The sequence below is a fragment of the Petaurus breviceps genome, unplaced genomic scaffold, assembly GCF_028583685.1.
Source record: "Petaurus breviceps papuanus isolate PSGF00001 unplaced genomic scaffold, PetGlider_PUasm1.0 90760, whole genome shotgun sequence".
NCBI lineage: Eukaryota > Metazoa > Chordata > Mammalia > Diprotodontia > Petauridae > Petaurus > Petaurus breviceps.
In genome coordinates, this window is record NW_027187338.1 from 12,702,172 (window position 1) to 12,717,112 (window position 14,941).

The window sequence follows — 14,941 nt, forward strand, 5'->3', positions numbered from 1 at the left end:
AGGTGAGCCGCACCTCTAGACCTATGCCTGCCCACCAGGGTGAAGCCACGCCCCTAGACCACACCCTTACGGACCAAGGAAACACAGCACAACACACATACTATCCCCGCCCCTAGATTGATTCATCATCCGCCTGGTTCCCCTTGCCTTTCTTCCATACTCTCAGGATAGAGATGAAATCTTAGACTAGAGTCCCATTACCAGAAGTCTTTCTCCAGGGCAGAGCCTCTCCCCAACCTAGAGCGAAGTTATGTCCCCGCCCCTGCCTCTCAGGATAGAGGTAAGCCGACGGATCTGATCTCTCAGAAAGCAGGCCCGCCCCCACGGTAGAATCCCACCCCCGGCCTAGATAGAAAGACCATCCCCCTAATTCTCTCCGCTGGTCGGAATGGAGGTGGCACTCTGAGGGCTTCCTAAATGGCACTTTCAGGGAAGCCCAACTTCCTTTCCAGGAGGCAGGGAATTTAGTCTTGTCTGCCCCGCCCCTAGGGGGCGCGGCCTCAACTCAAAGCCACGCCCCCTCATTAGGACGCAGCCCGCCTCTTCCTCACTGCGCATGCGTTTCGCTTCTGGCTTGTGTAGAGTTGGGCAAGCAACATGGCGGCTTCTGAGGAGGCGGTCTGGAACGAGGACGTGGTGGGGGCCGAGGGGGGCGGGAGGCAGGAGCCGCTGCCGGGTGAGGAGGTGTCGGGGCGACGAAGTCGAGGGGTGTGCCAGATGTCCGCCGCCCATGTGCTCAGGGACCACGTTTCGCCTGCAGGGTACCACCCTGACCCCGGTCCGGTCAACCCTGCAGACCCCACCGACTCCAGCCCGGTCAACCCTGCCGACCCCGCCGAGCCCGGCCCCGGCAACCCAGCCGTCCCCGATTTCCTCGGCCTGGTGAGCCCCTACCACACTCGCCGCGTGGGGAACCCCGAAGACCTCGTGGAGCTCGCTCAGCAGGTGCAGAAGGTGGGGGGGACACTGGGGGGGGGGGAGATGGGAAGAACCTGTCAGCCCCTTAGGGGAGGGGAAAAGGGAGGAGAGAAGACCTGGGGGTGGGAGAGAGGGGGAAAGGAAGGTGGAGCAGAGATAGAATAACTGGGTAGGGGGGAAGGAGGGCGGAAGAGAGTATCTGGGGAGTGGGAGAGAATACGTGAGTCGTGGTGGGAGGGAGGGCGAAGGGGGATGGGAGGGAGAGAAAATACTTGAGGGTGGGAGGGAAGGAGGGGGACACAGAAGACCTGGAGGAGGGGGAGGGAGAGGACTTGGACTTTGGATGGATGGGGAGGAGGAGAGCTAGAGGACCTGGCTTTCGGTGGGGAGAATATTTTCGGTGGGGCTCGGGAAAGGCCCTACTTAGCCTTTTTCTGGAGGAGAAAGAAGGGTGGAGGTAGGTGTCCTAATTTGTGACAAGATTAAGGAGAATCTGTCCTTGGGAGGTGGGGGGTACCGTTGTCTATTACCTGATGATGGGGTCAGAGCTGACTTTAGATATTTATACATCTTGTCTCCCCCTTTGCACATGATTCTTTGAGGGCAGAGGGACTAGTTTCACCTTTCTTTGTATCTCCTTTGGTGCCTGCTACTTAGTAGGTGCTTAATAAATGCTTGTTGATAGTCATCCGAGCTGGAAGGGACCACAAAGACCTTCAAGCCCAGCCCCTTCCATTTTATAGATAGGAAACTGAAAGACGGTTAAGTGGCTTACCTAACGTTGCACAGATAGAAGTTATCGGAAATGAGATTTGAATCCTTTTTTGACTAGGGCCAATGCTCTTTCTACAGTATCAAGCTGCCTTCAGTTGTGGGTTGATCTGGATGATCTCATTCAAAAATTCTATGAAATGTCTTAGTATGGGGCTACCTATACCAATGGATAATAGCACAATATGTGATTTTCCTAAATTCCCTCAGTTTTCAGTCTCACATGGATTTGATTTGCATTGAGAATTTTATCACATAGTGTTTTTTCTGCACTTCACCTCTAAAGATTGCTTGTGTTTTATAAACACTGTGATATTTGAGGATGGTTATGAAAAATGTTCCCTTTTTTTCATCTGCCTTTACAGAACCTTAATGATGGTAAATACAGGCAGCCAATTTCTCCACTTGTACCTTTGATATATTTCTTGACCCCTTTTTCCAGTGAAGGAAAAATTCAGATTCTGAATTTTCTATGACTCATATCTTCTCCTTTCTAGAGTGGGAAGAAAAGTATTACCATGGGTCAAAAGATAGTCATTTACTCAGGTGGATCAGTGGTGTAGTATCAGACAACTCTAAAGAAAACTAGCCTAGAATATAGAAGGCACAGTTTTTACTTCCCAAAATTACATGCTAATTATGTAAATATTCCATGGACAGTCAAAGGCAATGAGTGTCTACTATATTCTTAGAACTGTCTTAGATGCTACTTGTAGGGCATAGGGTGGGGGCAGAAATAGAGAATATAATACTTGGTCCTTTTATGGGGGCGTTAGTTGGGGAGACAAGACACATAACAAAAAATATGCAAGAAACAATTAGATAACATTGAGTAGCATGTAACGTGTGTATACATGTATATGTGTATAGTACATGAACAAGTTAAACTAGTACTTCGTACTTCTTGTGTGCTTATATTCTAATTTGTAATATGCCTTTATACCAGTAATGGCCTGCATACAAGGAGTAGTTATAAAAGATATCATCAAAGAAATGTAAGATTAGAAAAGGAATTGGGCTGATTATATGGCAGGAGTGAGAGAAGATAGCTAGAGTAACCCACTGGTACCCAGGAGATCTTTACATTTACATCTTTAGAGGGAGGTCTCTAGAATATCAAATGGATCCTACTAGATTGTAAGCAGAGGCTAGTGTTTTTATTCATCTCTCTTTCCTAACACGATGCATTGTATGTAGTAGGTGATGAAATGATAAAAGGATTGAATTACATGACTTAGGAACATAACTGCTGAGGAAACTGTATTGGGGAATTCAGATTACATGGGAATGCTTCAAAGTTCTTTCTTCTTCTTGCTTATTTTGAATGTGTATAGAATGTCAAGGGATGTAACCCTATTGGAGTTTCCACTGATAGCTATACAAAGTTTGTTAAGCGCTCCCTGGTAGCTCTGTGCTAGGTCCAATCCTTCCATTATATATCTATTTTTCTCATATTAAAAAAAATGCAGAGTAGGTAGTTTGGAAAGGATATAGGATTCCTCTGGCAGCTAGGTCAAACTGAGCAGTGGGTCTGGAGTCAAGAAAACCTGAGTTCTGACCTTAGTCAAGTCACAACCTCTGTCTGCCTCAGTTTTTTTCAACATTATGGAGGATAATAAGAATACCTACCTCTCAGGGTTGTTGGGAGGATCAAATGAGATAATATTTGTAAAACACTCAGCACCATGCTGGCACTTAATAATGTAATAAATATTTATTGACTGACTGATAAGTGACATAGCCAGGATTAGAGCATAGATCTGACTTCTATGGCTATTATTCTTTCCACTAGTGAATCATTAGGATAACTTTAAGCTGTAAGAACCTTGAGGGTATGAACTGTAATTATTTTTCTATCTTTCTTATCATCTAACATAGTACCCTTCCCAACTTCCCTATTACTGTAATGGCCCTTCCTTCTTGCCACTCACACAGATGTGACCCTGGAAACCCGCCCTCTTATTACCCCCTTATCTATCAACTTATACTTGAACTATTCCAGTAACCTTCTAGTTGGTCTTCCTGCCTCAAGTCTCCCCACTCCAGTCTGTTCTCCACCCAGCTGCCAAAGTAATTTTCCTAAAGTGCAGGTCTGACCATATTACTCCCCTAACTCAGTTAACTTTAGTGAATCCCTATTATCACGAGGATCAAATATAAAATCTAATGTTTTCTTTTCAAACTATTCATAACCTATCTCCTTCCTATGTTTCCAGTCTTCTTATACTTTTTTCCCCCCACATACTTGCTGTTCCATGAACATGGCACTCCATCTCCTAGCTCCATGCGCTTTTCAGTGATAATATGCCATTCCTAGAATGTTATGACTCTTTGTTCCTCCCTCTCTTTGCTTCTTTAAGACAGTTCAAATCCCACCTTCTTCAGGAGGTCTTTCCTGGTGATCCATTCTCTCTCCTTCCTATCCCCTCCCCCCTACTGCTACTGCCTTTCCTGTGATTACCTTCTATTTACTGTGTACATGTTTCATGTTCATTTTTTTTTTTGCATATCATCTCTCCCATTATAATGTGAACTCTTCTAAGGCAGGGACCATGGTTTGGTTTGGGTTTTTTTTTTTTCTGCTATTCTTTGTATCTTCTTAGTACAATGGCTGGCACATAGTAAGGACTTAATAACTACCTGCCTGCCTGAATAGATGTATGCTTATGTAAGGGTTCTCTATGAGTTTAGCTCATAAAAAGGCTTAGCCCTTTCAAGCCTTCAGTGATTTTTCTTCTCTTTCATAGGCTGATGAATTCATCAGAGCAAATGCTACCAACAAGCTGATAGTTATAGCTGAGCAAATCCGGCATTTGCAAACACAGGCCAGGAAGGTAAGGAAAATGTTGCTTTTGTTCCCAGGGTTTGGGTACAGGCTTCTTAATTCTTTGTGTTTATTTTCCAGGCCCAAGTTGGAATATTTTTTCTAATGTATAACTGCCAGTCTGAGCAAGCAAAGTGTTAACCATGTAGCTCTGTCAGATCAATAGGCAGTGGAGTGGGGGTGAGATGGGGAGAAGTTGTGGGATAGTCAGTTCACAGGTCAGGTCAGAGTTCAGTGCTGGAGGGCATTCTCAGGCCTTAATCCAGTTTGGGAAGCTCTTAGGAAGAAGAAAAATGACCCAAAGGATATAGATTTTAATATGGTTTCTGGTAACCGAGACCAGCAAAAATCTCAGTTCTGAACTATTTAGTCCTCAGCATTACAAAGTAAAGCCTTAAGTGTTACAAAATGTTCTTCTAATCAAGGGTTTCCCATGTTAGGGTATGCTCTTGCAGTTATATTTGCCAACAAACCAGTTAGAATATAAACATGTAGGTTGGTCATAGTCATCTCTCTCAAGGCAAGGTAAGCACAATCTGTGGGGATGCAGGGAGACTTTTTTGGACCAGACAGGGGATACAAACACCAGAAGAATCCTCCTGGCAGGTATATAATTGGAGGCATGTATCATGAAAAAAAGCAAGACCAGTGGAAGCCGAGGGACCATAAAAGACTGAATTGAGAATAAGGTAGTATCTGATTAAGAAAAAACTCAGGATAGTGCTTTATATTAAAAATAGTCTAGTTTTCATTTCTTCAAAATTGCCCAAATATTTCAGTTTGATATTCAGTATTGTGGGAAAAGCCAGAAAACCAAAGACCCCTTCAGACATAAAAATAATCTAGAATTTTAACTGGATGACGGCGAGCACAGATTTTGTCCTTGTTTCATTTGTTGTTGTTTTTTTGTGGTACCCAGGTATTGGAGGATGCTCAGAAAGATGCTGAACTGCACCATGCAGCTTGTAATATGGTGAAAAAACCGGGAAATATTTACTACCTCTATAAACGGGACAATGGACAGCAGTACTTTTCCATCATTTCACCAAAGGTAGGAGGACTGCATTTTTCGTTAGTGTGAGACAGGATCCTGCTGAGCTAACAATTGAACCAATTTACCCTTTAAGAAATCTCTTTGTCTCCAAAAAAAAAGATATCTCTTTGTAAAGTCCACAAGAATGCATTTATGGAGCAGGCAAAGGGTGCTCTTCATAGGAGACAGCTAGGTGCCACTGGCCCTGGAGTCAGGAGGACCTGAGTTCAAATGTGGCCTCAGATACTTGACACACTTACTAGCTGTATGACCTTGGGCAGGTCACTTAACCCCAATTGCCTTGCCTTCCCCCCTCAAAAAAAAAAAAGAATGCTGTTCACATTTTGTGGGGGATTTTTTTTTTAAGGGAAAGGGGGTGAGCCTAGATATAGTCCTAGCAACAAATTTTACTTTCCAAGGATCAACTAGCTACATATGAAAAGAAGGTTTGTCACAAGTAGACTTTCCACAAAGTGATTAATTCATTAGCTCTGATAACTAAAAAAAAAATAAGGAAAGAAAAAGATACTCCTGAGTCTTACATGACCCCTTTTCTGCTTTTGTAGTAATGGTGGCTGGGGGTGAGGGTGGGGTGGGAGCAGGGTACTAAAAGAATCAGTTTTTAGACCATCTATAAACATTAAGCATCGATAAAGTATGAGATCCAGTGACCAACAAATGGACCAGGTACTGGAGGAAGAAAATCACATCAATATTTATTCTTTCTATACATAAAACCAGGAGATAGAAGGAAATGGCAGCTAAATGGAATGATCACAGGATCATAGCTACTGAGCTGGAAGGGAACACAGAGCCCATCAAGTCCAGCCCCCTTACTTTAAAGATGAGGAAACTCAGACCCAGGGAGAATAAGTGATTTACCCAATATCACACAGGCAATAAGCATCAGAGGTAGAGTTCCGACTATAGAACCAGCACTCTGCACAAATACCATGCTGTCTTTCCAGTTTACAAGACCTCCCTAGACAGAGAAGGCATCGGCAGAATTGGTTTTATGGTTCATTCAAAGGCAACAAGAAGCATCATTTCCTGGGACATTTGGTCATCTGTTGAAATGCTCATGAACATTTGTAAAAACACCACAAAGGGAATTGTAGCTTATGTGTCAATATCTGTTGAAGAGAATAAGAAGGTAGAGAACCCAATAAGACCCTCCTAACTCAGTGACTTTCATGTGAAGGTGGGCAGTAAGGGAAGGTGATGAAAATATGTTAGAAAATATATGCCTCAGGGGGGCGGCTAGGTGGAGCAGTGAGTAAAGCGCCGGCCCCAGAGTCAGGAGGACCCGAGTTCGGCTCTGGCCTCAGACACTTAACACCCATACAAAAAAAACTAGCCGTGTAACCTTGTGTAGCAGCAAGCACCCCAGCGTCCCCAGGGTGGCTGCTCACACAGGTTCTTAGATCTGCTTTGATAAAGGAAAGCAACTCAAAATGGGTTAACAAGCTTACTTTAATCAAACATATGTATCGTTTACCTAGTTCAGGGGAAAAAGGTCAGCACCCCGAACTTCAGAATATACAGACAGAATTATCAGGACAGAAACAGATCAAGTAGACAAATTTCCAAACTGTCCAATCATTACATCCATACCAAACAACATCTGGGTTTCAAAGCCGGGGGGCTCTGGACAACGGCTAGCCCAGAGTTTCATCAAATCACAGAACACATCTCAAAGTGAGCCCCAAAACAAAGCTACACATCAGGGCTTATATAGCCTTCTCCTGGCTCAGAGAATGTAGCAACCTTATTGACTCACTGGCCAATCAAGAAGTATCTACTGAAAAACAAGCCTCCCACCCCAGGCTCCAGGTGCACTTCAGCCTAGGGGCAGGGAAGATCTTTAAATTTACATTCCCATTACACCTTGGGCAAGTTACTTAACCCCAATTGCCCTCCAAAAAGCAAAAAAAAGAAAATATATGCCTCAGGAATAAGAGAGGAAGGAAGGAGGCCAAAGGCATGTAGACTACATACCTATATTATGAATATTTTGTTTAAGGGGAGAATCAGGGGGCACAGAATTACATCTTGGAAAATGAAATTGATTACACATTAATAGACAGGAAATAACTAGGAGGAGAATTCCAAAGCAGGCATCTGTGTTGGACTGTTGACCTGTTAGAGACAAGTTCAAAATCAACAGCAAATTAGAGTAATAAAAGTAAGTAGGGATTTGGTGCAATTAAAGCAATTTCAGTCTGACATTTTTAGGTAACCTAATGATGATAAAACATGGGAAATGGACAAAAGACCAGACGTTGATAGAAACTATCACCATTTCCTAAGGAAATTTGACTAATAAGTAAATCAGTTGTCATAAGAGACCAAAAGAAACCCAGAAACCACTTTACCCAGCAAATCCTGGATCTTACCAGGTAGATACGTTAGCCAAGGACAACACTAGTTTAGGACATAAACTCATTTGTAAAATTTTATTGATGATTGTGGGAGATGATGAATTGTAGCATCTCAAGAATAGAAGCAGTGATGAGAGAAACAAGTTTACAGAAAACAAAAGATAACTTATAGACAACCGTGTGCTGCATTGGTACCTATGCCTTGTCAAGAGATCTAGGGGAAGGTTCAGAGTTTAGTTTTATACATACATAAATCCATGTGTATATACACATGTATGTATACATATGCATACATTGCACATTTATAGCTACATACAAATAATTTCAATGTTATAACTTGTTATTAATTTAATTCATTCCCTATTTAATGAGCCATGCCCTACTAGTCCTGGGACATTCTTGAATTCTAGTCTTTCTGCCTTAAAGAGACAAATGAATGATTCTGATACCTTAGCATATAAGTATCAAACTTGGACAACTTCCTAGGTAACTGACCTTTACAACCACAGTGGAATTCACAGCATGAGAATGTAGTGGGGTGGGGGTTTTTTAACATAGAAATATATAGTATATTTATCTGGCTTTTTTGCCTTCTCTAGGAATGGGGGAAAAGTTGTCCACATGATTTCCTTGGTGCCTACAAGCTTCAGCATGACCTGTCCTGGACTCCATTTGACAACATCGGGAAGCAAGATGCTGAAATTAGCATCATGGACAAAGTTTTGAGCCAGCAGATGGCTTTGCCCCAATGTACAGAGCCTAATTTCCAGGGCCTCACTTAGTGATCATGGACAATGCCAAATAGAATATGGGCCTGGATGTTCTGTCTCCTTAGCTTCCCTACGCCCTACTTTGTAGGAGTTGTGAGAAGTGAGATATGATGTACACATACCAGTACCTAGGATGGAGATCCCCAGTTTGAATTGAAGTATATTTATAATCAACTCCGTTTTGGGCTCCACATTCCCTGCTTCAGAGAATCCCCAACTAAACAAACATGGGCCAGTAACCATTATTACACATCACAGCTCACCCAGATGGACAAAATCCATCACCATAGCTGAGCTAGAGACTTTATAGGAAAGAGAGGAAATGTCACTTCTTTGAAAAGGTTATAGACTGCTGTTTATACACAGGAATCTTTACTGTCACCTCTTTTTAACTCAAGAAGTTTGGGAATGGGACTAGGGCCAAGCAAAGGGCCTGGCTCTTCTGCTTCTATAAGTGATTCTTCCCTGTTCCAAAGAACTTTAGGCTCAGAATCATTATCCAAGGTCTCAGGAATATGTACTGTGCAGAATGGCAAGTAGAGTAACGTGGCTGACCAGGAAAGTGATTCTAGTTTTCTTAAAGGGCTGTCTGAGCTGGATTTTCTCTAGCTCCTCAAGCCCTTCTCATTTGGCTGGAAAATGGAGACAAATTCGGGAGAGAAGAGTGATGGTCTTCCCTTAAATTCCTTGCCTCCGGTTCCTAATCAGAGTTTTAGGATTGTAGATTTAGAGCTGGAAGGGACCTTGAGAAGGCATTGAATCTGACACCCTTCTTTTACAGATGAGGGAGAGACTGAGATGTTAAGTGACTTGCCCAGGGTTCCATAGCTGTTAAGTGTGTGAGGCAGGACTTGAACCCACTTCCTCCATGAAGTCATACTGCCTCGTGGAAGAAGATAGTTGAATTTGTGTTAGCCTGGTTTGGGGAAAAGGTCCAGGACTAAACCATCGTATCAGTAGCATGAGTCGTAATTTAAATAGCTCTTTCAAACAATACAATGGGAATGAGAACTCGGAAGTTCTGTTTGCTTAGAATTTATCTTGCTTTTTTCATAGAATTCAGAACATCCAGTCTGACTCCCTTATTTTACAGATGATGGGCCTCCTGACCTTCTGTATCATGGCCTCATCAGATTGACAGCTTGGAGGGACCTAAGAGGTCATCTAGTCCATCCTTATTTGTTTATGGACATGGGAAAACTAAGGCTAGTGGTTGTTACGTGACCAGCCCAATGACCAGCTACACAGGTAGCAAAACCAGGATTCCAACCCAGGGCCCCTAACTTCTGGTCCAGTACTTTCGATGTTGTGCCAAACTTCCTCTTGTATTGATGACAGTAAACAGCAAAGGAATTCCCAAAGCAGGGAGCCAATTGCCTTCATTTATCTTCAGCCACATAGCAATTATGTGGGGAATTCAGATAAACTGTGAAGTATACAGAAACCTAGTGGTGAGGTAGGATATTCTTTTCTGTGAATTACCCAACTAATTGTCCCAATTAATTGTTTTGTCCAGAAAAACCCCAAACTTGTTTTGCAAATAGGATTCTCCTGGGTTTAACCCTAGCTAAAAGTCCCCACGAGTTCCTGATTCAATTCATGTTCATTTGGTAATTGTTAAGTGCCTACATGGGGGCAAAGCACAGATAAACTTCCATACTAGCCTGTGTGATGTGGTTTGCTGTCAAGAAACTAGGCTGTTTAGCTATAAGAGCTGCCACAACTCCTTGGGGAATAGCACCTATACTCCTAAACCCATCTTGAACTTTAGGGTCTTTCCTATTGAGCTATCTTGGTCAGTGAGTCACACATGGCCAGACAAAGCCTAACATTCATCTGGGCTTTTGGTAAAAGGAAGGTACACTAATCAGAGTTGGGACTGGAAGAAACTGAGGGGGAAGCATGGGGTAGGATGAAAACATGGGCAGAGAGCCAGAGTGGTAGAGAAGAGATATTTTCATTCCTCAAATCCCATAGGTAAAGACTAATGGAGCTAGCTTGGAATCCCATGTAACGTAACAGTGGGAGGAATGCCACTGGCGTAATGCTGTGGCTACTGTTGATTCTAGGTCTAGAATCAAATCTGGGGGAAGGACTTTTTGAAAATAGTTCTATTCAACAGGCTTAGTTTCTGGGAACTTGGAGGAAAGGCTATCATAGTAGGAAGTGGGAACTATTTTGTATCTAAGGAAATGCAGTGAGTTTACTCTTCTCAGAGAGCATACATGGTTCATTGACTATCTGCCTGCTCTGAGTATTGTATAAAATTAAGAGAACACCTGGACTTTCTATTATGACAAAGGCTGTGCCTTTGTCTGATTAACCTCTTGGGCTATTCTGTCTACTGTAAGAATTTGAGCATGGAACCAGCCAGAGAAACTTGGTGTTTACTAGGTGCTGACTTCTAGAGCACTGTGCTGGACTCTGGGATAGATACAAGGATTAAATGATGTCTTATCAAGAAAGAAGACTAAAATAAACATTACAGCCTAATTTATTCCTACTACTGATGGAAGGGGGGGACTGTAATGTAATGCCAAGGAAGGGTAACTTCCCAAGGTTCAAAATACCAGCATAGGTGCTCTCCATTTTATTCAGTGACAAACCAAGAACAGAGAAGGTCAAAACATGACATCATTCAAAATACAGCATTTACTAAGTGTGATTAAATAATCTCCAAGTACTACCCCCACCCCAGGACCTTCCATTCATTCAATCAATTACAAAGTCCCTGTTCTAAATACTACTCCACCCCTAGGCTGTACCTTCACTTAGTCCACCACAAAGCCCCTCTTCTCAAATGGAGGTTAGTTTCCAAACATAAGTAAAGTACTTTCATTTGTTCAACCATAGAACACAAAAAGGTCAAAAGTTCCCCACCCCTGGATCACAATTAAATCTACCCCAGAGTTACATCAAGTTTAAGCACAGCACTTAATACCTAAATGGAGGTCTTTTCTTCATCTTGACACAGGCAAGTTCTCAGCAATCTTAGTTCCTGGGGAGACAAGGCTTAGCAAGGCCACAAGATACATTGCCAGTCTCTTCATTAATTCATCCTCTGTCTGTAGAACAGTCCTAGAACCCCTGAAAACATTAGCAAAACCCTCTCCCAGGATTTCTGTAAACATACAACAAGAAAATCCTTCTTCAGGGCTTCTGAACCAACAGAAAGGTTCCCAGACCCCTGCAACAACAGCACTGTCCTTCACCAGTGGACAGTATTCACTCTCTGCAGGACAGTCTCCAGACCCCTGCAACAACAGCACTGTCCTTCACTGGTGGACAGTATTCACTCTCTGTCTGCAGAACAGTCTCAGGAGCTCTTAGCCAACAGCCAGGTTCCAGGACTTCTTCAACAAAAGGACTGTCTTTCACCAGTGAACAAATCTGGCAAAACAACATCAAAACAAACAGACTAAAGTACCAGCAAAACAGCCATGTCTCCTCAGTCCTTGGCAGCTCGGGGCGGGGGCAGGTATCAAAAGTCCAGGGCAATTCAAAGTGGCCCCCAGCAATTCTCTCAGTCTCTCTCTGCCTCCACAAGGTGCTGCTTCCAAAAAGTTCTTCTGCCTCTCCCTTGTGTCTCTCCAAATCTATGTCACCAGCTCCTCCCAGTTCAGGATTTTCTTTTCATGTCAACAAGTCCATCCCACAGGTGGGATTAACAAGCTCTGGGTTTTAACACAATCAATTTGAAAACCAAGCCAATACAGGGGGATCTTTATATTCCATTACTATCACAGGGTCTCAGAAAAGAAAGATTAAGGAAAGGGGCAAGAAAATTTAGGAATAATAGACCATTAGCTGGAGATGAAATACATTTAAAAAGAGCTAATTAAAATGGATTTCTTTGTCTGGAGTCTTTTGAATCTGACCAAAATGGCTTTACAGAGAAAGGAAAAAATATGGCAATGTTAGCCACCAAGCTTGATGGTGTAGAAAGTCCCTACAAGAATAGAAGAGGGAACCAGTAATCCATAGGAGACTATCTGAGAAACTATAAAACCGATAGGCCTCAGGTTACTCCCGTTGTAATAACTGCATTCCTTCTGAATAAAGTGCACCCTCCTTCCTAAGCAACTTTCCGTTGAGTCTTTTGTCACTAAGGCTCAGTGATAGCTACACCAAATTTACCTTTTGTATTAGGATCCCTGGTTCTGCCTATTAGCTATGGTATATAAAAATATATAAATATATATACAAATATTAAAATGTATATACATCTATATGTATATGTAAATATACCGCAGCTAATAGGCAGAACCAGAGATCCAACAGATATAAGAGGTGTTTGATGTAAGTATCACTGAGCCTTAGTGGGATAAGACTCAAGGGAATGTGGCTTAGGAAGGAGGGTGCACTTTATTCCAAAGGAATGCAGTTATTTTAATGGGAGTAATATTACATATAAAGGTACACACATGAGGAAATCTAAGAACCCAAGGGTGGAAACATGGCAGAGAACATTTTAGAGAGGGAATCATTGGATGCCAAAACAGAAGGAATATAGTCACAGGAGCATATTATAGACGCTAGACAAAGGAGGAGTATGAATATCAATATGCATTAAGTGCCTACTAAACCCCTGAACTATGTGAAGTGCTGAGGAGACAAAAATCCCAGACCTGTCCTCAAGGAGCTCACATTTTGATGAAGGCAAAATGTCAATGACAAGGTACATGCAAGACTTAGGAGTAAATGCAAGTTAATCTGAGGGGGAAGGAGGAAGTTAGGGAAATCAAGGTGGGGTAGAGGGGGCAAGAAGATTGCAAGTGTAGGAGAAAGCCAATGCAAACACATGGAGATGAGCAATGAAGGTTTGTGTTCAGAGGCATTGTAAACAGGGATGGAAGGGAATGAGCATTTTATTAAGTACTTATTGTGTGCCAGGCACAATATCATTTGTCGCAACAACCCTGGGAGGTAGATGCTGTTTTTACATATAGTAATGTCATTCAGCTAAGGAAACTGAAGCAGGGGTTAAATGCCCCAGGTCACATGGCTAGTACATGTCTGAGGCTAGATTTATAGGTCTTTCTGACTCCAGGCCCAGCCCTCCTTAACTGCCTCCCAGGACATGGAGAGAGAGAAAATGTAAGACTGCCCTGATAGGAAAGGGCCAGGTTGTGAAGGACTTTAAAGTTACATTTGATCCTGGAGATGATAGAAAATGGTTTGGAGGGGGAAAAGATGAGGCAAGGTGCCTGACCAGAAGGCTATCTCAATAGTCCAGGAAAGAGGTTATGAGTGTCCAACCTAGGATAGAGGCTTTCTCTATAAGTGGAGAGAAAGGGATCTATAGGAGGGAGATTGTGAAGGCATAAATTCAGCAGTGGATTGGACAGCTGGGGTAAGCATGAGAAGTTTAGAATGACACCAAGGCCACCCTGAACAATGAATAGCATTTGTGTAGCACTTGAAAGTTTGCAATTATAAAACAATTATCTTCACAATTACCCTGGGGGCAGGTGCTATGAAGAAAGCCACTAGTCCAGAGTCCACAGTTAGTATGTGTCTGAGGCAGGATTTTAACGACTCCACACACACCAGTATCCATTGTGCCACCTAGCTGAGTGACTGGGAAGATGGTGGTGCCCTTGATAGTAACAGGGAACTTTGGGGGTAACGACAATGAGTTTTGTTTTGGACATGTTGAATTTGAGATGTCTTTGGGTCATCCAGTTCATGTTATCTAAGAGTTTTGGTGATTGGCTGTAGCTCAGGAGACTGAGCTGGAGAGACTGCGGCTGGAATTTTGGGAATCTTCTTGCATAGAGATGATAATTGAACCTAAGGGAGCTGGTGAGATCACTCAGATACTATAGTATGAAAAGTCCAGGCCCAGGGCAAAACATTAGGTGACAACCGGGGGAGGGGAGGAGGGGAGATGGGAAGAGAACATGACATGGAGAAAGAACTAGCAAAGGAGACTGAAGAGTGGTCAGATAAGATAGATGGAAGGACAACTGGGAGAACACAATGTCATAAGAACTCAGCAAAGAGGGTATCCAGGAGGAGAAAGTCATCAGCAGTGTCAGATGCTGAAGAAAAGTCAAGAAAGATGAAGACTTGGGAAAAGGGCCATTATATTTGGCAGTTAGATCACTGGTACCTCTGGAGAGGAGAGTTGATATCTCATCGCTTGAATGATGAGATCAGTTGCCATACTTCAAAGGTTGAGAAGAGAGGAATCAGACAGCTAGTAAGGATGGCTTTCTCAAGGATCAGCAGATTACAAACC

General features: G+C 42.8%; 1 protein-coding gene across 1 annotated transcript; it reads left to right on the forward strand.

Moving 5' to 3' along the window:
- Positions 1-543: 543 nt before the first annotated feature.
- Positions 544-11,190, forward strand: CUNH1orf50 (chromosome unknown C1orf50 homolog). Its single transcript, XM_069068180.1, has 4 exons — positions 544-954; positions 4,437-4,523; positions 5,433-5,564; positions 8,527-11,190. Exons 1-4 carry the CDS (start codon positions 598-600, stop codon positions 8,707-8,709), a joined length of 759 nt encoding a protein of 252 aa, XP_068924281.1. The 5' UTR covers positions 544-597; the 3' UTR covers positions 8,710-11,190.
- Positions 11,191-14,941: the final 3,751 nt, after the last annotated feature.

Excerpts from the sequence above, each read along its gene's own strand:
- CUNH1orf50 (XM_069068180.1), top strand. The coding sequence starts at position 598 with ATGGCGGCTTCTGAGGAGGCGGTCTGGAACGAGGACGTGGTGGGGGCC. Across the intron at positions 955-4,436 it reads TCGCTCAGCAGGTGCAGAAG|GCTGATGAATTCATCAGAGC; the intron begins GTGGGGGGGACA and ends TCTCTTTCATAG. Across the intron at positions 4,524-5,432 it reads TGCAAACACAGGCCAGGAAG|GTATTGGAGGATGCTCAGAA; the intron begins GTAAGGAAAATG and ends TGTGGTACCCAG.